Raw genomic sequence first — 25,854 nt, 5'->3', positions numbered from 1 at the left:
GCAACAAAAAAAAGAAGAAAAAAAAAGGAAAATTCAATTTTTTTCTTTGAATTTTAGTAAAAATATTTATTTAGAGATTACTCAAGTCAAAATTTTTGATGGTTTTCCCTTGATGGAAAAACATAATTTTGATGGTAATCATATATAAAACATGTATTTTAAAAGAACATGTATTGTAAGAAACCAAATTATTGATAATATCCTCTTCGCAATAGAACTCAGTTACGTATCTAATTCATGACATGCGTTATTTTTTAGTTCATTTTAGAAATACAATTTTTAATATTATTCAACTAAATAGAAAATTGTTTCTAAAATCAACGGAAGTAAATTTTTCGCACTAGCACTTAGATGCTTATTTAAATTCTTCACAAATTCTCGAAGAACGCAAATCGCTTTAACCTCAACCACTAGAGATTTAGATTTAAACAAACAAGCGTTGCTGCTGACCCGTTCATTTAAATTTGAGACAAGAATGCAATGAAGCGACAATTTTTATAAAGGGCAAAAGAAAAAGAGAAAAAAATGAAATCAATTTTGCTGAGATTCACCCAGAATGTGCCTACGGCAAAAAAGATTTAGAGTTAAACATTGTTCCGCCAGATTTATTTTGAGAATTATAAGAGAATGGTAAATTATAAGCGGCATTGCTACCAACCAATGTTTTAATTTAATAGATTTAATTGATTAATAGATTTAATTTGATTGATTAGACATGTTATACGAATATATCGAAGCCAGAAAACTTAAGCGGTTGAAATAATTTTATCGAATAAAATTAGGTACGAAAATTGGCAGCGGTATGTTAGAATTATAAGAATAGATTTAGAATTATAAGAATAGAATTAAAACAATTTGCAGCTATATGTTGGAATTTCAATTTTGAGAATTATAAGAAAATGATTAATCATAAGTGATATTACTAACAACAATGTTTTAATTTAATAGCAAAATACGTGATGATTGTTTACAAATGTTATACAAATATATCAAAGTTAGAAAACGTGAGCGGTTGAAATAATTTCATAGAATAAAATTAGGTACGAAAATTTGCAGCTGTATGTTTCGCGCTTCAGAGCTACTTTTCTTTTTCTTCCTTTTTTTGCATTTTGAATTTTTTATTCGTTTAGGCTCTTTTCCGGACTTCTGAGGCAGCATTTTTGGAGAGATTATTGATAAAAATTTTTCCCTTCATACAGAAAAAATAATCACATATAATTTCGAATTAATCCTACGGCATGAACAGAGTATTTTTGTCGTAGCAATTTTTTTTTCGTTTGTAATTTTTGTCGTAGCAATTTTTTTTTCGTTTGTAACCTTTGTAAAAAAAAAATACATTTAATTATGACTTGAAAAATATTCTAATTGAATTCTATTCAACGGATTATATAGATGTGACTGTATATTGTATTTGTAACTAAGAGAACATTAAAAATAAGAAAGGTATACGGATCTTGTAATATGTGACGTCACGCTTGGTGTTGAAGGAGGGGTTTTATGACAAGGGGAAGGATAACAAGAAATGTGACAAATATCCTGAAAAACGTAGTTAAAATTTAAAGAAAAAATTAAAACCAGACCTATAACATATGTTCATGAACTACTAGCACAAGTTTATACGTAACATGACTTGTGACAAGAGAGGTATAGTTTGTCTAAAGTAAGAACTCCCCTAGCCATTCGTCTGGACCCGTGCCGGTGACTATGATAACGAGGCATAGCTGTTTCAAGTAGGGGTGTGGGGTCACTGCTTAGGTCAAGTTTTGGCTCGGATAAGTGACACAAAGGGAATCTTTCTCTTTAGTCTATTGTGTTAGCCCTAAAGTGAAGAGAAGCTACCCTCCCTGAAATGCGCTATCCTTGTTTCCATAGCAGCAGACAGTCTCAAACTTTGGGGCGAGGGGAGTTTTTACCGTAAACAAACTACAGTGAATAGGGTGAAGTTTGACACTTGTAATAAAGGAGGGTATGGATCAAAAATATTGAATCGGCATCATTTAGGATAATAAGGATCCTGTGGTCTTAAAGCTAATTTACTTATAATTATTTTAAAATATTTATTTTAATTAATTTGTTTACATACAGTTTAGTAATTTTTGTTAAAGAATGATTTATTGCCATTTATAATTTAAATACATGTTTTGAGTACAATGGTAAGTTAATTTTTTAAATCACACACAGACTTCTTTGTGAAATCGATAAACTTGAATTTGTCGTGATTGCTAATGAACATACGGAATTCTTCTAAGTGATTTCTTTTTAATAGCGTGGCCATAAGAAGTGAAACCTTTAATAAGAATTAACGGAAATTTTAGGAAGTAATTTCTTAAAAAAAGGAAAATCTGACAAGCGTTTTTTCTTTTCTTCTTTTATATATCAGGGTGGGTAGCAAAATTTTTCAACAAAAAATTAGCACCTTTTATGTACTTTTTAAGCACTCAAAAAATATTTTTACGCACTATATACATTAACGAAATGCAAAATAATTTTCAGACTTTACATAATCATAATAAAATAACAAGTTTCTTACAAAGAACTCTTTACTTGATTATAATAGCCATTGTAAAATGATCGAGAGATTTTTCGGTTCGATATCAGAGGGTGGAAAATAAAAGCTTGAAATTGAGAATATCATGCAAAATGCAGCAGAGTTGCGCATGAGAGTGCAATAATCTTACCGAACCCAGCTCACATGCGGACTCGCAAATATTTCATCAAACCTGCAATATGATTGGTGCGCTTTCATACGCTATGGTCCGACTGTACGCTGAAATAAATTTGTGTTCGAATGAATTGTGAAAACGTTGAATAGAACAATGTGAAAAGCACGCTTTTGCATAAATGCGTGACGAAAACCAACAAGGTTAAGAAGAAAAGAAAAAATCTCATTTTTCGGAAAGAGAAAATTAAGCACTTTTTAAAAACACCCGAAGAAAAAAGCACATTTAAGCACTTTTTAAAAACGCTACGCACCATGTAAAATATTTTTAAATATTCTTCTAACTTGCTTAAATATCTTTTTTTCTCATTAGATTTTCAAAATTTGGCAGCTCCTGTTACCTAAGGGTACTTAAGTAACAGGAGTACTAACGGTACTGTGACGGTACTCAACGATATCATGAAAACCAACTCAAAGGAACAATAGTTTACCCAAATCGCTGGTCAGCGATGTATCAAACATCGCGATAAATATCGATTATTACGATCTTTATTGGTAACTATAATTATAGATAACATATCAAAATGATAATATCTTGAGTATTATACAAAGCGATAATTATTGAATGCAATTTTATTATGTGTCTAACAGGGCTAGCAAAATCGATTTATTTGCTTTAAATCAGATTCTTTCGTTTTAAATCAGATTTAAAAAAAAAAAAAATTTTTGCATACCAACCAAATAATTCGATTAAATGCATTAATAATACTTATTATTATTTATTATAATAGCTAACATAATGTGATAGCTAAAATAGTTGATATTTCTGACAAATTATTATTTTTTAAATAATTTAATTATAGATAAAATCAAAGTTATTTTTACCGAACCACAACAATTTAATAAATTATAAAGGCAATTTTTGTCAATTAGATATCCTAAGGAAATTATCCAACAAAGTTAATTGTATAATTCAATCCAATGAAATTATCCAATGATCGAAAAACAATAATGAAAAACTTACGCCGGGCAAAAACAAGTGTTTCTTCATTACTGATATAGTTTAATAAATTTTAAAAAGTATTTGAATAAACAAAACTAAATGGGTATAATTGAAATATGTTTATTATAACCACCAAATTACTTTTCAAATATCTTATAAAAATAATAATTCAAAAATTTCTAACCACTCTTATACAGTTTCTCCTTTATTAGTGTATTTTAAAATAAAATAATTTTTATAAAATCCCTTTTCCTTAATTCTTTGGTTAATCTTACATAATGAATGAAATCGGACTTAAGAAAGCCTTAGCTTAAAGAATATAAGTTATATTGTATAAAAATATTTGCAACTTAAATGAATGAGCTTTTTTCAAAATTAAATCTCGTTTAAACTAATGATATTTTTAAAGACAAAACCACGGTTTATTTAAATTAATGATTCTTTTTAAAAGAAAAATCAAATTAAAAGGTTAAATCGTGGTTTTAATCATGATTTAAATCAAGTGATTTAAAGACCTGTTGTATCTGGATAAATTTTATTTGCCTCACGAAATAATGACCAATGTAAAAATAAAATTATTTACAGGGTGCGTAGTCAGGTTTTTCAACAAAAAATAAGCACATTTTAAGCACTCAAAAAATATTTTTAATCACTTTTCAAATTAGGATCCATGCAGTGACCAAAATTACTCTTTTTCTATAGCTTAAAGTTTCCAATTTCTAAACATAAAATCAATAAAATTTAGAAATATTTTCATGATAAAATAACTAGTTTCTGATAAATATTGCAGAGAAAATTGTAAAAATAATACATTTTTGGTCATTTAGAACGGCAATCGACAAAAAAATCTCTTGCTAAAAGATAGAAAACTAAGCACCTTTTACAAACCCCGAATTAAAAAAAAAGCACCTTTAAGGGCTTTTTAAAAATGTAAATAAAAAATAAGTACCTTTAAAGCACTTTTTAAAAACGCTACTCATCCTGATTTAGTTAACACTAGAAAGACTGAAACTTAGTATATACCTATATTGCCCAAAAGCAAACAAAATGACTGCTTTGTGAAAAAATAATTAATGTGTAAGGAAATTTGTTTAATTAACATTTTTAGTATTTTTTATATTATTTACAGTTATATAACAAGTTTTTAATAAATATTAACAATAAAAAATTTTACTTCACTTGGAAAAAAAAAATTTACTATGCATCATTATTTGTACATTTTTTGCAAATGAAAAAGCAGTCAAAATGACTTCCTTGGCAATCTAGTGTTAACTTGGTAAAATATCTCGACATATTGCTGAATATCCATATTTTTTGACAAATATACATGACGATATTAAAATTCGTATGTGATGGTATTTATCGCCAACACCGATAAGTACCGGGTAATCTTTAATTATAACCTGAAGAACAAATAATTAAAAGACTCTCACCAGACTCGTAATGCGTAAAGATTTCCATTTCTTCGGGTCGATCGGAAAAAGTTCGGTCGCGATCATTTTGTTCTTTTAGAAAACCCGCCACAGCTCCCTGCTTACTCTCCTATGCCAGCCGTCAAAAAACTGTTTGACTAATCAGTGGATGTGTGTTGAAGAAAACGAAAGACATTTTTTTTTTCTTTCCTCTTTCTCTTTCCGTGAAAAGTTTTTCTCGAACACGCCAAACGTCTCTCCCGAGGAGTTGGTAGACCCACTAACCTCCTTGTCCATTTTAGAAATGGACGAATGACGCTATAAGATGAAAGCGATTTCTTTTTTTCAATCCCTGCTATTAGCTCACACTCTCTCTCTCTCTATAGCAAATTTTCAATCGCTAATCAAAATACTTTTTATTCATCCCTCAAGTTCAAATACATTTTTTTAAACTTGTTACTTGACACTTTATGATGTTAATACAGTTTTTCTCAAATATTAACTCATAATTTAATGAATTAATTTTAGTTTTATATGGGAGAAAAAGTTGTAATTATTTAATTAAAAGTAACTAAAATAAAATTTTTCTTTATTGACCTAAATAGGAATTGACTTAAATTTTTTTTTTTAAATTACTTGTTTATTTCGCTAGTTTATAATAATATCTCTATGATCTCCCCGTTTTGCTATTAAGTTTAAACAAGCAACTAATTATTCTGTCCCTGTGTTTTCACTGTATATATAATACACACTATATTAAGAGGAAACACAGCAGTTACTGGGATCTTGTGTGAACTATATTAGATTTAATTGCTAGAAAAACTTAGCTGACATGCTTAAATAATGTTATAGTAAATTAAATAGTTTAGTATAGCTGAAATATCATGCTTAAATATCCCATAGATTACGTTTTAAATGCACACCATTTTTTTAAAGGCGAAAATAAGAAATAAAATTACCTTAATTTTCCCTGTTATTTTAGGTGATTTTTTAAATTCCCTGTTTTTTTATCCAGGTTTTCCCTATTCTCTATTTCTATTTTGTATTTTATTTTGACAAACAATAGAAGTGCAAAGTTCATAATAAAACTAATACGAACATTTTTTTTAAATAACGAAAAGTATTAAAAGATTAGATCCAAATTTGTTTACATGTTTCAAAATAAATTATATGAACGTTTAGATTTTGATTTTTTAAAAAAAAGGTACTTGTTCAAAATAATAAGGACTATCGACAAATTTATAAAAATTACCCATTGCGTATGTACCCAGAGCTGACCTATCAAGCAATATTGGAGCAAAAAAGTTTGCAAGTTAACGTTATGTTAGTATTGTGCTTATATTAGCTCTTTGGAGCAAAAATAGATGATGAGTCGGCCTGTCTAATTCAGGGGCTCTAACCATAGTGAAACTGAACAGACGTGACGTCAAGCGCATATTCTGCATTTTTAAATTCTTTATATTATTATTTATGAACTCTAAGTTTGTTTTCACTTCAACTTTAATTCTCACATTTTGAATTGCATTTCTTATTCTTTTATTTTATTTATGCACTATAGCAACTTAGATATTTGATGCCGCATTTAACCTAAGCGAATCACGTATAAATTGTAAATAAATATAAATAATAATTACAGTCAGACCTCTATTTAACGAAGTCGCTTTATTCCGATAATAAGTTCGTTATATGGATAATTCGTTAGATAGAAAATCACCTTTTGAAATACTTAACACAAACAAGTTTTAAATTCATGAACACTAGACATAATTAAAATAGATAGTGGTACACTTTTATCGTGTAATTTATTATCTACTATTTACTTTTTAAATCTTAACCATGAAAGAAATCTGCATGGAAAGCAAGAACATTATCCAGTACATGCTACCTACATTTTCGACTAAAAAGAGGGATAAATTTATAAATAAAATTATAGCTGCATTTATTATATAAGTAATTTTAAACATACATTACCGCATGTGTTCTTATGTTTAATTACTACTAATAAAATCCGCTTATTTTGTTTGAAAGGGATTTTACTGCTTTCTATGCGTTGACAAGTTTGAAATGTTTCGAAATATTTTGGGAAATGGGGAAAAGTGAATCTCAAAGAAAAGTTCATTATATAGAAAATTCACTTCGGTATTTAGAAGCTATTTTTACGAAGAAATTTCCAAAAAGTTCTTGGTTCCTCGAAAAAAGATCGATAAATAGAGAAATTCGCAAAATGGAAGTCCGTTAAACAGAAGTCCGACTGCATTTAATACGTTTTTCCCTCGAGCCATTCCTTTTGCTACAAAACTATTGAATTGACAAAACTAATTTCTTCATAAGTCACCCGATTCACATTTGGTTCGTCTTCATTTTCTTTCTTTCGATGCATTAATTCGACATCTTTGAATCGCATGATTGGGCGGTGTCACAATTCAAGTATGAAATTCTAGACAAACAGTAGATCTCAAACGCTTAAGGGCGGNGAAAATTCGTTAGATAGAAAATCACCTTTTAAAATACTTTAAACAACACGTAAGAGGTTTTAAATTCATGAACGCTAGACATAATTAAAATAGCCATTGGTACACCTTTATCGTGTAATTTATTATCTACTATTTAGTTTATAAATCTTAACCATGAAAGAAATCTGCATGGAAAGCAAGAATATTATCCAGTATATGCTAACCTACATTTTCGACTAAAAAAAAAAAAAGATAAATTTATGTATAAAATTATAGCTGTATTTATTATAAAAGTAATTTTAAACATACATTACCGCATGCGTTAAGTTTAATTACTACTGATAAAATCGGTTTATTTTGTTTGAGTTTTTCATTTGAAATGCAAACAAAAAGGGAAAGGAATTTTACTGCTTTGACAAGTTTGAAATGTTCCGAAATATTTTGGGAAATAGGGAAAAGTTAATCTCAAAGAAAAGTTCCATTAAATAGAAAATTCACTTCGCTATTTAGAAGCTACTTTTACGAAGAAATTTTCAAAAAGTTCTTGGTTTCTCGAAAAAGATCGATAAATAGAGAAATTCGCAAAATGGAAGTCCGTTAAACAGAAGTCCGACTGCATTTAATACGTTTTTCCCTCGAGCCATTCCTTTTGCTACAAAACTATTGAATTGACAAAACTAATTTCTTCATAAGTCACCCGATTCACATTTGGTTCGTCTTCATTTTCTTTCTTTCGATGCATTAATTCGACATCTTTGAATCGCATGATTGGGCGGTGTCACAATTCAAGTATGAAATTCTAGACAAACAGTAGATCTCAAACGCTTAAGGGCGGTTGATGTGCCATTTCCCGTTAAAAAGGATTTCAAAAATAGATAAAAAAAATTATTACAAGATTTTCTTGAAGAAAATAGTTTTTGAAGTTAATAAAGCATTAACTCATATTATTCATAATCACATCGGAAATTGAAACAAAAAAGTAAAGAAATAATTACAAAAATAAGCCTACAATCTCTAATAAAACGTGAGAATGTTTGAATATTACGGTTATTTTACTGTTATAATACGGTTATGGATAAATAAAAAAAATTCGTCACTCACACTTCCCTTAAGTCTTTCACAGTTTTGCGATTTTGTAGTACACTAATTTGCACCAAACTTTTTTTCTTTTACTTTATTTAAATGAAAAATAAATAATACAGTAGAGTCCCGTACTTTTATTTAATTTTATAACCGTGGTTGAACAACCGACCCAATTTTTTGGGTTCGCGGCTACTAATGTTCAACTCCAGAGCCTTGTAATTTTGAACCCAATCCAGAAGACAAGGGAATTCCTGGATCCAGTATGAGGAGAAATTCGCCCTCCATGAAGTACTTTTTTTTTCGATGGAACTAACCCTCATTTGCGTTGCATGAAGAGGAAAACCACGAAAGCCTCCAACGGTTAGCGTGACGGCAAGGGGACTCTAACCCATGATCCGTCTAACACTGAGGATTGCACCGACCACGTCAACACTGTGATCGGCGCAAGCCGGATGCGCAATTCGTATCAACCAGCCAACGCTACGATTCGAACCCAGGATAACTCATTGGATGGAGAAAGCTCTTTCCCATAAGCCATCACGGCTCTAGAGTCTCGATTACTCGAGTTTCCGATTTTAAAGTTTACTAGAAAAAACACTTAATTCCATTAAGAACAACTCAGCTAAATCCTTAGTTATCTTTCAAGTATTTGAGTGACTCCAGTCAGAAGTCTGCCTCCTATCCACGCGAATAAAAAACCACACAAAAATGAAGGCCGTCAAATACTTTCTGCGACTTCTCAATTCGGGAAGACTCATCTTCTTTCTTTTATCATATTTTGCTTACGGGGCCTTATCTCTAAAATAATGCCAGCTTGAAGTAATCCAACGCCAAACCCGTACTTTTGTTTTTCTTACTCTATACTTCTATTCCTAAAATTTTGCCAGGTCCTGGAAGCCGAAAAATTTAATCTTTTACCCATTATCGTCTTTACGCATGCGCACACACCCAGAGGTCTTTCAGAATCTTATTTTTTATTTATTGTATTTAAAAAAAAAAAAAAAACTAATTAATAGGTGTAATATATTTTTTGTAAAATAAATATATTCTATCGTTTTTCTTTCTACAGAAAGTGATTGATTATCATCCATTAGCTCACACTCTCTCTCTCTCTATAGCAAATTTTCAATCGCTAATCAAAATACTTTTTATNAATATATTGTAATATATTTTTTGTAAAATAAATATATTCTATCGTTTTTCCTTCTATAGAAAGTGATTGATTATCATTCAAACACCCATAATTTGAATAGTTAATTCCCAGAAAAACTTAAAAAAGCAACCGATATCTAATGAAATATTTTAGTTACTCAACTCTCCCTTACTATTCAATTAGCGCCTGTATAATATATTGTAATATATTTTTTGTAAAATAAATATATTCTATCGTTTTTCCTTCTACAGAAAGTGATTGATTATCATTCAAAAACCCATGATTTGAATAGTTAATTCCCAGAAAAACTTAAAAAAGCAACCGATATCTAATGAAATATTTTAGTTACTCAACTCTCCCTTACTATTCAATTAGCGCCTGCAAGTCTCATACGCTCTCGTTAAATATAATTAATGAGAGAAAGTTCTCATAATATAACTAAAAATGCTTGATCACCACCAACTCTGTTCAGTATTTATAATTAGTTAAATAAAGCAATAATTGAAAGAAATTAGGATTACACAGCACTATGGTGCAGCAACTTTTAAGCTAGTTGTGGCTGATGTGCATTGAAAAATGTTTTAATAACTGATAAGTTTCACAAAATATTTCATAACGTTCAATTTTATTTTCTTGATTTACTTACTATACCTTCATGTTTTTTCAAATTCTTACTATTAGTTGACACTCTCCCTATATGTCTTGTTCAAATTTTCAATCGTTAATAAAATACTTTTTATTTGTCCACTCAACTTGATGTTAATACAGTTTTTTTACAAATATTAATTTATTCAGTAAATAGGGAGGAGCGAAAACCGATATGGAATTTTCAGATGGATTAAGCGTTAGTCATTGTTTTAAATTTTACTTTAAGCGATTCAGTTTTTCACATATTTTAAAAATAACTATTTGAACAAAAAAAAATAGTTTATTGCTCACATTTAAATATTTAATTATTTTATATTCGCTGTTTCAGACAAATTCAATAAAGAANTTCAGATGGATTAAGCGTTAGTCATTGTTTTAAATGTTATTAGAAGCGATTCAGTTTTTCACCTATTTTAAAAATAACTATTTGAACAAAAAAAAAATAGTTTATTGCTCACATTTAAATATTTAATTATTTTATATTCGCTGTTTCAGATAAATTCAATAAAGAACATGACGTGGTAGCATTACGTCAGTATTTCCCAAATTTATGATTTTTGTGTACCCTTTCTAAATTTTTCGTAACACTTCGTACCACAAATAAGAAAATGAATGTATATATTTAAAAATATGTTTACTTTTAATATAAAAAAAANCAGATAAGGCGCTAGTTCTAAGAAACCAGGCCTTGAGCTAACAAACCAGTATTTTGTTGAGATAAGGCGCTTGTCCTAAGAAACCAGACCTTAACTGTTAACTCTGCAAAAAGTAGTCAATAAAAAAATACGTAATCGTAAATTTCTATATGGCTAGCTTTTTTTTTCAATAAAATTTTTTGAAATTTTCGTTATTTGCAAGATATTTCGTATAAAGACGCGTACCCCCGCTAAACTGTCCCAGTTCCCCTGGGAGTACGCATACCACACTTTGGGAAACATTGGCTTAAAGTATTCCCTCTGAATTAAAACGAAATAGTTAGGCATGAATTAAAAGAAAGTGAATTCAATATTGATGCCATTTAGCATGACCACGTTCAGCTTTTTTAGCTGAGAGGACAAGTAGGTGGTAAGACTACGCAAATGCTGACAATGGAAAACTCTGCGGTGATCAGGGAAAATATTTTCTAAGACAAGCCTTTTGCTTAGCAAAGGGGAATTGTAGTATACACGAGAAAAACCGAAAAATTTACAAAATTTAAACAAAGTCTCACAAATTGAGAAATAAAAAGTTATATTTCAAAAAAACAGGTATGTTAGTTTGAAATTCTATGATTTTCTAATAAATAATATTCTAATAATATATATATTTATATTTTATATTATCTATATTTATATATATTTNAGGACTTTCCGGGACTTTTGCTTTGACTCATTGGAAAATTCCAGTGTAGGGGATAATTTTGTTCTTACGCTCTGTTGTATAATGATCATACGGTGGCTCCAGAAAATTCATATATTTTATTTTATATATATTTTAATTCCATAATTCTAATAACTAATATTTTAATAAAATTCAATACTGTTAGGCCGAATTTGCTCAAATTTTTATTTTCATTTAGAATTAAACAGTTTAAATTTCTGTTACCCCTGGGGATACGTGTGCCACATCTTTGGGAAACAATGCATTACGGGATCTCAACAAGTTTGAAATGTTTCGAAATATTTTGGAAAATAGGGAAAAGTTGATCTCAAAGGAATGATCGTTAAATAGAAAATTTACGTCGCTATTTGGAAGTTATTTTACGGAGAAATTTCCACAATGTTCTTGGAAAAAAAATTGCAAAAATGAGAAAATTCGCAAAAAAGAAGTTCGTTAAATAGAAGTCCGACTGCACTACTTTATGAACGAATCATACAATATTCAACATAATATTAAAACATCTTTCAAATATATTTCAAAGTCAACTAAATGATCAATGCCAGAAGAAATATTCGCAATGAAGAAAAATAAAAATAAGAGACTATCAATGAATAAAATATTCTTAAAAGTAAATAAGTTCGGAACACCTGCAAACCAGACAGAAAAGAGAGCATGAATCAGTTCCTTGACGCCATTCAATATTTTTCTTTCTTTAATTCTCGCTTGATTCAAACGTAATTAAACAACTTTTCCTGAGTATGTTTTGTAAAAACACCATAATAAGATAAAAGTATGAATCTTTTATAAAATAATACTCATTATTTTTTAACAGGGTGCGCAGACAGATTTTTCAATAAAAAATAAGCACCTTTTAAGTACTTTTTAAGCACTCAAAAAATATTTTTAATCACTTTCCAAAAAAAAAAAAAATCATAATTAGGATCTGTGCAGTAATATAATTTTAATTCTATCATTTCAGGCTCTAAATGTAAAAACATAAAATCAATAAAATTCAAAAGCTTAACATAATCATGATAAAATAACTAGTTTCTGATAAATAATAAAGAGAAAAGTGTGAAAAATCATGCATTTTTTGTTAATTTAGAACCACAATCAACGCGGCAAAGAAAAAAAATTTCTTTTTAAAAGATAGAAAATGAAGCACTTTTTACCAACCCCGAATAAAAAAAAAAAAACACCTTTAAGGGCTTTTTAAAAAACGTAAATAAAAAGCACCTTTAAACACTTTTAAAAACGCTACGAACCCAGAAAATTATAACTATATAAATGTCGCTTTTTCCGTTTAAAAAAAAAAACGCTTTTAAAAGGATACTTTTAAACTTTCCTAATTCACATATATTTTCTGAATGTTTCAGAAAAATATTTTTCAGTTCTTTCAGGCTGCGAAAATTTATATCATAGATTCAAATTAATACAGCCTAAGTAAAGTCACAATCAATTAAAAAATAATTTTGATTTATAAAAGAATTTAAGTAAGAAAAGAACAAGGTTAAATGAACTCATCTTTCTTTATTTTCAAATATACGCCATAAGGATATGATGGTTTTATTTTTATTTTATATCCTATGTAGGGTCCAACCTACCTTAATTATAAAGTTTCCATAGGTGTCAACTAATAACTAAAGCAAATAGCTCATAACAACAACAAACTTTTATTATAAACAAAAATAATAATAACGAAAGTTACTTAAGTGATTCCAAGTGAATCATCGTGTTCCAAAATATGGTTACAATTAACCATAAGCAATAGTTATCAAAATATGGTTCAATTAACCACAAAACAATAGTTATCTATCATAGTTTAATTACGAAGAAACTCAAAATCGCCAACAGACTACTAATGTTCAACTAAGCAGTCTTGTAATTTTGAACCGATCCAACAGATAATGAAGCTCCTGGATCAGTACTCTCAGAGGTATGATTTGTTATAGGAACAAGGAGGACTTTGTGACTCGATAGATTTAACGTGCATCAGTCATCAATTACTATAAGGGGAATAAATCGGGACTGGTGCATATGATAAACTAAATATTATAAACAGCTAAGGGGTATTCTAGTTTGTTTTTTTACCACATTTTATCAATTACAACAGGTGGGTAGCCGATAAATCCTGGTTGGCAGAGCACAGGACTTACGTTCATGAGAAAGGGAGTTCGAATCCAACTGGTCGAAGACTCCCCTTATGCTTTAGACTGGTGCACGTTAAATCTGTTGGATCACAAATTACTGAATGTTCCCATAACAAATTATACCTCTAAGAATACTGAACTGGAGATTGTTTATTCTCTGGTTCAGGTCAAAATTAAGATCTGTGGATGAATAAATAGATGTATGAATGGGTCCGCTCTATAAACGAGTGCGACGTGTGGGTGTGGCAGAAGTCGAATTCTTGGTCATAAATGGCGTCTCTGGAAAACAAGAACAATCAGACCTATTGCCTTAATGGCATACGACAACAACAATAGGAGGGCTCCTAAACAAAAGAGAGTTCGTTGCGCACTGTGACGACTTTATTCTACCATGGTCAACTCGTTAGGCGGCAGTTTTGTAATAAATGATTAAGGAAAGCGGAGTAATTTCACTGGAGGTAGATCCAGAATACCCTGAAGTGTTAAATGAAACACCTTAGGTTGTTGAATAAATACTTCCACAGGTGTGAAAAAATATATTTCAAGGTATAAGTAATAACCTAAGGTTGAAAACGAAACACCTTAAAGTAGTAAATATCTACTTATCCACGAATGTAAGATGAATCACCTCAGGTTGATACATAATATGGAGGTATATTTGAGGTAAATTCTGAGGTATTTATTTGCACCTTTTTCACCCTAATGACGTATATCGTTGAAAAATACCTTATTTATACCTCAAAAATACCTCAATTTTTCCGTCAGGGATTTGTGATTTGCTTATTTTTTCTGACAAGATGAAGCAGAGGGGTTCGATAAATGCTAGAAGAATATATTTTTTCAAAAGCAAAATTAAAATAAATTGTGGCTGTCGAAAGGCGATCACTGGTTATCCATTGGCAAAATGATTGTTGTCAATTTTTCTTTTCTTTTCTTTTTCTTGCTTCCCCTCTAACCTTTGGGACCGTGTCAATCAGTTTGGGATCTTTTTTATTTGTGATATTCACCTGAATTATTATTGAAAACGATCCAGTTTGAGCTGTAGGCTACGCATGCAATGACGACGCATGTGCACTGTTTACTACTACTCTTGAACACATTTGATGACATCCAAACAAGGAGCGCACGCCATCAAACCTAAGACAACACCCATTTTGCCAATCGGTAAAAGGTTTAAAAAAAATTTCAAATTCGGAGTAAATCTGGAATTTGCGGAAAGAAAAAAATTGGAAAAAATTTTCTTAAAGGAGTTTCGGAAGTCAAGAGAGAACACAAAAGATTTGCAAAGAAATGTTATAAAATGAATTAGAACGTAGATTTACGGAAAGAGTGGTTATCTTGCTTTGCGTTTTATAGCCATTCAAAATCTGAAGCAACCGGAAGATAAAGCCATTTCTTTAAGTGTGAAAACAGCTGGTGCGATTTTTCAACTTATTTATTTTCCATAATCATCTCTAAATGACAGGTTAGTGAACTCGTTTATGTTTGTACAAGTGTTGGAAATAGTTAAAAGGCGATTATTCCTGTATTTGAGCACCTGTTAAGTAAGGGGTTAAGGAAGCAGATTTTTGACAATCTACCTCCCTCTTGTCAGTAAACATGCTTACTAAGTAGAAAATTGTGCCACGCTCCCTTATAAATCGCTGAAACTATTGTTAAGTTTTTAAATATTGCTGATGAAAGGATTTTATTGTCAGTAGAAAATCTAAAATCAAGGAGGAAATCAAGGAAATAAAGTTAGGCATCAAGGTAGAAATGACAAATGATCTTTCTCAATCACTTCAATGACAGTCAAACACATTATATCGGAGATATTCATATAATTAAGGGTGGGTAGACAAATCTTTCAACAAAAAATAAGCACCTTTTAAATACCTTTTAAGCACTCAAAAATATTTTTAAGCACTATGTATACATTAACAAAATGCAAAATAATATTCAAAGGCTTTATATGATCATGATAAAATAACTAGTTTCTGACAGAGATTATATAGGCCATTATAAAATGATCGAGAGATATTTTTGGTTCGATATCAGAGGGTGGAAAATGAAGCCTGAAATGGAGAATATCTTGCAAAATACAGCAGAGTTGCACATGAGAGTGCAATAATTTCACCGAACCTAGCTCAGTAGACGCACATGCAGACTCGCACGTATTTCATCTAACATGTAAAATGATGGGCGCTTTCATACGCTATTGGACCGACGGTTGGTCGAAATGGATTGTGGTTCAATGAATTGTTGAAACGTTGAATAGAACAATGTGTGAACCACACTTTTGCATAATACGTGGCGAAAATCGAAAGAAAAAAATTCTCATTTTTTGAAAAGGGAAAATTAACGGAACCACACAATGAAAAACGTACCTTTATGAGGCTTTCAAAAAACGAAAATCAGAAATAAGCACCTTTAAGCACTTTTTAAAAACGCTATGCACCATGTAATTGGAATGCCGTGTCATTTTGATGGAGATAAGCCACAACAACAAGCCTTATTTTGCCGAAGTGGATTTTAAACCGCATTCACGATCCTCCGCTTTTGTTCGAAAACGTGAATAATTCACTTTCACACACTCATTCCATTTAACCATAATTTTGTACACATGAAAACTTGACTCATATACATCCTCTCGAAACCCACACAACAATTTCATTGATGCAATTCCACCAACAAATGATTTCATCGATATAGTTATCTTATCAGCATTCCACAAACATCTCATTCAACTAATACAACATTTTGGATATTTTTTAGATACAGATTTGATCTAGATATTAAAAAGCATAATACAAACACGAATACTAATGTTAAACTCCGTAGCCTTGTAATTTTGAACCCAATCAAGAAGACAAGGAAACTCATGGATCAAGAATTGGGAGAACTTCGCATTCGTGGAGGACTTTTTGGATGGAAGTAACCCGCATTTGGGTTACATGGTGAGGAAAACCACGGAAACCTTCCACTGTTACCCTGACAAGAAAGGGGTCTCTCTAACCCATGATCCATCTCCCACTGAAGATATTTTACGTCAGCTCTGTGGTCGGTGCATGCCGGGTGCGGAATTCGTATCGACCAGACATGGCTGGGATCCGAACCCGGTTCACCTCATTGAAAGGCGAAAGCTCTATCCCCTGAGCCACCACGGCTCAAACTTACAATACTTTAAAAAAGAAGTAAATCAATAATTTAGTGAATAATAAATCTGAGCTTCGCTCGGGGCGATTGCCCACCTTGTCCACCCCTTCCGCCGGTCCTGAATATTTGCTTAAAACGACAATTTCACATCTGTCCCTAGCAGCAAAATAAATTGGGAACTCATTACGCCAATATTCACCAATCTTGGCTCTACAAGGTTTTAAAGACCCATTATTTTGCCTTTACTGAACCGATATAGAAATGTTCGATTCACCCTATATTTAATAGCCACTATTCAGCCGATGTTTATCCTATATAAAATGCTCAAATTCACCCGATATTTTATTTACCTTATTTACACAATATCGGCCCTATACAGATTTCTTAAGTTCACCCCACATATTTTAAACTCGTTATTCAGCCTATATTGGTTCGATATAGAAGTATCACACGCAACCGATGTTTTATTGCCGTTATTCAGCCAATATAAACTCTACATAAAATTGTCTGATTGTCCCGATATTTAATATCCGTTACTCCGCCAATATGGAACATAAATAAAATTGTACGATTCACATAGCCACAATTCAGCCGATACTTTATTTCCCTTATTTTCACAATATCGTCCCAATGCAGATTTATTAAGTTCCCCCCATATCAGGGGTGGCGAACCTTTATGCACCAACGTGCCATTTTTTCAAAAAACTGTTTAATGAGGTCATAGACGTGCCGTCAAATAATTTTGACTTCGTGATTACTGGGAAAATAATAATACTAAATACTATTAACTCAAAACTCTTTATTTACTACGAAAAAAAAACTTTTTGCAATATCTCAGTTATACGCGTAATTTAACTTTAAGTAATATTAGTGTGACTTCTGTTGTTTCAGATTAATAGCTTATATTAGGTTGTAAGATGCTAGTTTAAGCAGGACTGTCAATTTTTGTTTTTTTGCTAGTTATTTATTGTTAGCTTGTTTTTTATAGTTATTGTTTTGTTGGCATTAATTGTAAATGTTTTTGTTTATAATTGTTTATTTTATTTATTTTTTAAAAAATTTAATTGTTAATAGGCTTCATAGTGAACTTTGAGATCGGTGGGGTGCCCAGAATATTTTGTCACGTGCCATAAATGGCACGCGTGCCATTGGTTCGCCATCCCTGCCCTATATTTTATAGTCACTATTCAGCCGATGTTTACCCTATATAAAATTTTCTAATTTCACCCGATATTTTATTTCCCTTATTTACAAAATATCAGCCCTATACAGGTTTATTAAGTTCACCCGATATTTTATAGCCACTATTCAGCCGATACTCATCCTAAAATGGCCAATTTCACCCGATATTTTCTTTCCCTTATTTACCCACTTTCGGCCCTATACAAATTTGCTAAGTTCACCCCATATTTTAAAGCCGTTATTCAGCCTCGATTGGTTCGATATAGAAGTGTCAGACTCGCCCGATGCTTTGTAGCCGTTATTCAGCCAATATAAACCCAACATAAAATTACCCGATTTTGGAGCTCAACTGGGGCCAATTTAAAATTGTTGCTGGGGTTATTATGAATTGTCGCTATAATGGACTTTTACTGTAACTATAAATTCGAAAGTCACGCACTGGAGAGGAAGATAGAAGGAACAAATAATAAAAAGGGACCATAAAAAAGAACTTACCTCTTCTTCCTGGAGCATATTTTCACTATCTAGCTCTCTTCTCAAGAAAGCATTATATTAGTGTCTTTTACAGAAACGCAACCTGTGTCAATATTGCGTTACAATTGAACACTATACTGAGCAGAGGAGGTGAAATCATTTGTTCCAGCGTTTTTCTTCTTCTTGGATTGCGATAATTCTTCTCATTCAAATGTTTCTTATCCAAAATAATTATTTTATTTATTTTGTCGCAGTTTCTTCGCAGTAGCGATCAACTCACGTGACTGTGTGGGCAAACCGTCAACATTAGCAAAGTGTCAACTTTAGGAATTTTCGTTATCCTGAAAACAATGGCTCTCGGAATTCTCTTGAAGGAACTATTTCATCCTTTTAAACGAAATTAATAAAATTAACCATCTACTGGAAATGACCCGGAGGTGCATGGACGTCCTTTTATTTATTTATCATTAATAGAAACTCGATAATTCAGGAGCAACAAAATGACACATTAAGTTCCGTATTTTGCTGAATATTCATTCAAATGTGTTTCACACAAAAAAGCAGTCGGAAGATATGACAATCGATATGGTAATCGATATGAAAGATATGGATCGATATATAACTGAATTCCAACTGAATCGCAGCAGCGTATAAACAAAAATAAGAGTTTTACCTTAATCCTTTAAATTATAACAATAGTTACGATAAAAACGGGAAAAAATGTTATAAATCATTGCATTGCAACTAAAATTCAAACAAAAATAATGATACTGATTCAATTGAAAAAGAAGGATTTGAACCTTCAGACCGTTACAAACATGTACAAATGGCTATAAAACTCTTTCGTCATAGTGCATAAAAGTCACCAAAAGAATAGTGATGATTGTCGTGTGTCACTCAAATTCAAATGAGGTTTTACATGAAATTCGAAAATGCCGCAATCTTTTAAAAACAATAGAACTTTCTCTGTGGTGAAAGAACATACATTAGAACAATTTATTGCCATGAAAATACCTTTTTTTTTCTTAAAAAAGAAAAAAACTGCGAGACAACATCATTAGATTCTATTCTCTTTCATTATACAGTTTTTTATTTATTATTAAATTAATGAGTTGAATAGCGGATTCAATTTTTAGCGAAAGAGAAGTTTAGTTGAGTCTCATACTTTACCGCTTGATCAGTTTCACTTCACAACAGGATAAAGACGAATAATCGTTTTCACTTTGTTTAATAATCGTTTTCACTGACACACGTTCATAAAGTCATCGATTAATCAGTAATGGTAAAAAGATTTTAACAATTTTAACTTTATGGTGAGTAAAAACATCATGGCCGTAGTTCGGGGAAATCTTGACTGTCCACTCTGTGAAGTTAGCGAAGAATGTGGCCATAAGGAACCTTTCTTCTGTAGCCGGTCAAGCGTAAACGTGACTACATAAGAACAAGAGAGAAAATAAACAGAGCGTTTCAATAAACACTGAACAAACAGAGGGAGTAACGAATTGGCCAGGTTTTGCCACACTAATCTAAACATGACGAAATGTAGGAAGCATGCAGCATAATTAATTTATTTGACAACAACACATGATTTTCTGTGTTGCAGAACCCAAATTAATTTAAATGCTTCATAAATGAGGCATTTATAAATTAGGCATTATCACTTCATAAATAAGCCTTATGTAACACATTTTGTTAACATAACGAAACAGACGATTACTTGGATTTGGAAGGAAAAAAAGTAATAAGAATCTGAATTTGAGAAGGAAAAAAAAAGTTTAATCATAAGAATAGAGATTTTATTTTCTTTTATAACCATCGTTGAACAGCCGACCCAATTTTTTGGGTTTTAGACTACTAATGCTCAACTCCGTAGCCTTAAATTTTGAACCCAATCCAGAGGGAACTCCTGGATCAAGTATTGAAAAGTTTACCTTTGCAGAGGACTTTAATGGAATTAACCCATATTTTGCTTTACATGGAGAGGAAAACCATGAAAATCTTCCACAGTTAGTCTGACGACAAGGGGATTCTAGCCCATGATCTGAGGTTATTTTACGTCGGTGTAAGCCGGATGCGGAATTGGTATAAATCAGCCATCGCCGAGATTCGAACATGCGTCACCTCATTGGAAGGCGAACGCTCTATCTCCTGAGTCATCACAACTCAATCATGAATAATTGTTAAAAACTTACACTAGTTAAAAATTATAGAATAGTATTCACCATAAAGTATTTTTCTTGTGGCTTCAGTTTTCAAAAACCTCCGTTCTCTACGTTATGTTGGTTCTTTTAATTGGTAATTACATAGATTTTTTATTTTTAGCAATACAGAATACATGAGCCGCGATGGCTGAGGGGATAGAACGTTCGCCTTCCTATCAGGTGCCCCGGGTTCGAATCTCGGCGATGTGTAGGTTGATTCGAATTCCGAACCCGGCTCGCACCGACCACAGTGCTGACGTAAAATATCCTCAGTGGTAGGACTGATCATGGATTAGAGTCCAATTGCCGTGGGAAAAATCGCTTATCCTTGAGACACCTATTTTCAAAAAGAATTGACACAACATTGGTGTCAATCAAAAAAACGCTTTNCGGTAGTAAATTCGGCCTGGACAGACCCCTGAGACTGATCATGGATTAGAGTTCAATTGCCGTGGGAAAAATCGCTTATCCTTGAGACACCTATTTTCAAAAAGAATTGACACAACATTGGTGTCAAACAAAAAAACGCTTTCTTAAAAATATTTTTTGTTATGTTTATGTATTGGGTCTCATCAAAATTTTAAAGATTACCACGATATATCGTCTGGAAGTATTGATATTTCACGATATTTTTTCAATTTCGTTTCTGAATTTAACGTAATTTTATCATTGGTCAATATTTCGATGACTTGAATCAAATTTATCAATACTCGCGATAATACTGTATTCAATAATTATCATTATTTATAATACTTTTCATTATCATCATATTTATTTGTTCTTATCTATCGCAATGTTATCGTGTGCCATAATTGTGGAGAACTACAATATTCGCAACATTTATATCGTACTCAGAATGAATCGTTTCTGATAAACGATAATCCCCAGTATATCGTCTGGGAATATTGATATTTCACGATATTTTTCCAATTTTTTCTGAATTTAACGTAATTTTTTTTCATTGGTCATTATTTCTATGACTTCAATCAAACTTATCAACACTCACGATAATTCTGTATTCAATAATAATCATTATCGATAATACTTTTCATTATTACGATATTTATGTGTCGATATCTATCGCAATGTTATCGTGTCCCATAATTGTCAAGAACTGCAATATTAGCAACATTATATCATACTCAAAATCCATCGTTTTTGATTTTATATACAATTTCCGATAATATTGCATTCAATAATTATCATTATTTATAATACTTTTCATATTATCATATGTGCCGATATCGATCGCAATATGATCTTATTCCATAAATTTCGAGAAATACAATTATACCGTACTCAAAATTAATCGTTACTGATTTTAATAGCAATATTCGTCGATCACATACATAAAATTCTCGATGTATCGGGAGAATTTTTAAAACACTCCAATTTTGTTGTCGAATAAAAATCGATATTACCTACGGTTAATATCGACGCTTATGCAGCAGCTTGCAAAGTACTAATGTAGTACTCTTTACATACTTTTTTTCAAAACGACCAAGATCACAAAAAAATATAGCTTCAAATAAATGAGTAGATAGATTAATTTCAGACAAAAAAAGTCGAATCATTCATTCTCCTCGTTTTCCAGCAAGATACTTTAATAAGAATATATGAAAGAGGATGACAAGTCCTACTTCTTGTGCCTTCCTCTTAAGAGAAAGAAATTCAAGGTCTTCAAAAACACGATTCGCTTTTCCAAAACAATGTGGTTATTAATTTTAAGAAAAATACATTGCTCTTTAATTTAGTTTTTGTACATATATAGATAGACATGGATGGTTGACAGTGTAAACTAAAGCTAAGCACAGATGGCGCTACAGGTTAAAATTCGTCACAAGACCTCCGGGTTACAACCTCAGATTGATTTTTACGTCCGAACTTGAAAAAGAGCGCCATCAAATATTATTTAAGGAGCGTAGCCAAATCTTTCAACAAAAAATAAGCACATTTTAAGTACTTTTTAAGCACTCGAAAAATATTTTTAAGCAACATATACATTAACAAAATACGAAATAATTTTCAGACTTTACATGATCATGATAAAATAACTAGTTTCTGACAAAGAACTCTTTTATTGATTATATTCATTAGAAACGAGAGCCATTAAAAACAGTCAATAGCAGCAAACGGCCGCAGACTTTGTGCCGGGGAGAGTTCTTACAGAAGACAAACTATAGTTTTTGCTCATCAAAAATTTAACATTAAGTTGAACATTCAAAACAGCGGCTCTTACAATATAGAGAGATTTATAAATGACAATTATCATTTAGCGCAGTGTTTCCCAAAGTGTGGTATGCGCACCCCCCAGGCGAACGGGAATAGTTTAGCGGGGGTACGCGTTCTTATGCGAAATATCTTGCAACAAACGAAAATTTAAACAAATTTTATTTAAAAACAAAGCTAGCCATGGAAATTTACAAATACGTATTTTTCTATTGACTACTTTTTGCAGAGTTAACAGTTAATAATGAGTGGTGTCAACAGCCAGTTCTGATTTTTTAACTTTTGGGCAATTTTTTTATAGTTAAAAATACATTCATTCTTTTTATGAGTGGTACACAGCGTTACGAAAAATTTAGAAAGGGTACACAAAAGTCTAAGTTTGGTAAACACTGATTTCGCTTTTATTTTACACATGTAAATTATAATTTCAATTGTATAGGCACTTTGAACCTTAATATATTGTCCTTCATAATAGATACTAGGGTTCGTAGCCAAATCTTTCGACAAAAAATAAGCACCTTTTAAGTANAACGCAACCGACAAAAAGTTTGGCAAGGGGAATCGAACTCCAGTCGAAGTCGTGGTAAGCGAAGAATGTACTTTCATTCTTTACACCGAATTAGCGGCTGCTTATTATGCTATGAGCAACGCTATATTGAAATATTTGAAAATAAAATTGTTTTATTGAAATGCACAGGAAAAAACTTTCCATAACTCTGTTAACGAGCCTCTCAATGAGGTTGCGCAGGTTCGAATCCCAGTGGTAGTTGGGTGATATGAATTCTGTTTCCGGCTCGAACCGAGGGCAAAGTTGACCTAAAAATATCCTTTGTGGAAGACGCATTATGGCCTTGAATTCCTTTTTACAGTCGAGCCTAGCACGGGATCTTTTCGTGGTCTTCCTTTCCATGGAAAGCAAATGCGAGTTAGTTCCATCAAAATGACCTCCCTCCACGAAGGCTACTTTGTCCCAATGATTGATTTAGGAGTTCCTTTGTCTTCTGGGTTAGGTTCAAAATTGCAAAGCAACGGTAAACTCAGAATTGGGTTGAATGTTCGACGCTATTATAAAACGACTCTGTTAAAGAAAAACTCAACTCGGTTTTGTGTCTTTGGATATGAACTTACGTAATTTAACAGAGATTCTTGTTTCTTTCTCTGCATTTTTTCAGAAATGCTTTGAAAAGTCGGTGAACTGTTTTAGATATACATAGGCGTATGTATGATATATATTAGATACGCATAGCATATCTTATGCGCCAATTTTAAAATGAGGGCATTGAAAATGTAATCTGAGAAAGTTTTAATTTCAGTTGTAATTTGGGGGAGATTTCGATATCCTGATCTGTAGCAGAATAATCACCAAGTCTTTTCAACTTCCGGGCAGCGGCCAGCAGAAAACTAAAAAAAAACATCACAGAAAAAGACCAACTCGAATGTTATAACTAGTAACCACCCCCGGGCAAACATCTACATGTTTAATTGTTTGTTTTTTCAATTGCAAGTTTAAAATCTATTTGGCACTTGAGCGATTCTAGTTGGGACGACAGATCACAATACGGAAATATCCCCTCGATAACATCTGAATAAATCGATAATGACTAAATATGACGGGCCAACCATTGGAAGATTGTCCCAGTAGAACACCGGTGTCAAGCATCACTGGTAAGTTAGTAAGCGAGTAGAAACTGATGGTGCGCGGTATCAGTCATTGTTAAACTGTTCTACTGTAATGTGTTCGGCTTCGAGAGTAGGTCGTCGGGCTACCAAAGCAAGGGAGTCTTCCCCTTTGCAGAGGATCGAAATTGCGACGGCATGTTTTCGGATCATCCGCAGGGATGTTTCCCAGACCATCGCCAATAGCCCATTGTACAGCTCTAGTGCAACGTAAATAAACTACCTACCACTGGAAGATTATTAAAATGAAACAAATCTTGCAACAACATTGTACCAGGAAAACAAAAATACCACGGAAATTTTTTCATGTTAATAATAGTAATCATATGTCTGTTAAACATTAAGGAGGCTGTTCTTTCAAAAGGCATGAAAAAAAAGTTGTCAAAAATAACAATTTCCTTACAGTATTCGTTCTTTGAATTAAAGTGAAGTCATTAAATTAATAAGGTTACAAAGTTAAAGTACTTTTCCACGAAATCGAGTGGAAGAAAAAAAAATGAAAGTCTTTATTTTTTTTAATTTTAAAAGGATAAAAACTGCAAAATTTTGAACAGGAAATTATAAATGAAAAAAAAAAAAAACATGAAGTTTTGTAATCATGTTTTTGCTGATATCATTTCATATTATGCATTATTGGAATTATTAAATATTAAATTACTATTAAAGAGTTTTGAGCGTTGCTTTTAGCAAACGATTTTTCTTCTTCTTATAATCGGATGCTTTTTGATCCCATGTAAAAATTTACCAAGTTTTCCTAATTATAATTTTTGGAATAGATTTTCAAAACTCTGCAATCGCACTACCATTGTTTATTTTCGTATAATTATTTAGTAAATTTAATTTCATTAACTGTTAAGAAGAGACTGCGAAAAAAAAAAAAACTCAAAATAATATTCGGAATATTGACTAACTCATCTCTATTACGCTGTTGAGGGGATATTTCCATATTGTGATCTGTGGCGGAATAATCGCCAAGTTTTGGCAACTTTCGGGCAGCGGCCCGCGAGAAACTAGAAAAAAAAAGAAAAACATTAAA

General features: G+C 31.6%; 1 protein-coding gene across 1 annotated transcript in view; it reads right to left on the bottom strand.

Annotated features, from left to right (window-relative positions):
* LOC107441903 (GTP-Rho-binding protein rhophilin) overlaps positions 1 to 18,837 on the bottom strand; it is a gene marked incomplete at its 5' end in the record, with an annotated part of 66,324 nt that extends 47,487 nt beyond the window's left edge. Inside the window, 1 exon segment of the mRNA XM_043052325.2 lies at positions 18,733 to 18,837. Within this exon segment, the coding sequence (XP_042908259.1) occupies positions 18,733 to 18,750 (18 nt within the window).
* Positions 18,838 to 25,854: the final 7,017 nt, after the last annotated feature.

The sequence above is a fragment of the Parasteatoda tepidariorum genome, chromosome 1, assembly GCF_043381705.1.
Source record: "Parasteatoda tepidariorum isolate YZ-2023 chromosome 1, CAS_Ptep_4.0, whole genome shotgun sequence".
NCBI lineage: Eukaryota > Metazoa > Arthropoda > Arachnida > Araneae > Theridiidae > Parasteatoda > Parasteatoda tepidariorum.
The sequence above is the reverse complement of the archived record's forward strand: the minus strand, read 5'-3'. Positions and strand labels throughout refer to the sequence as shown.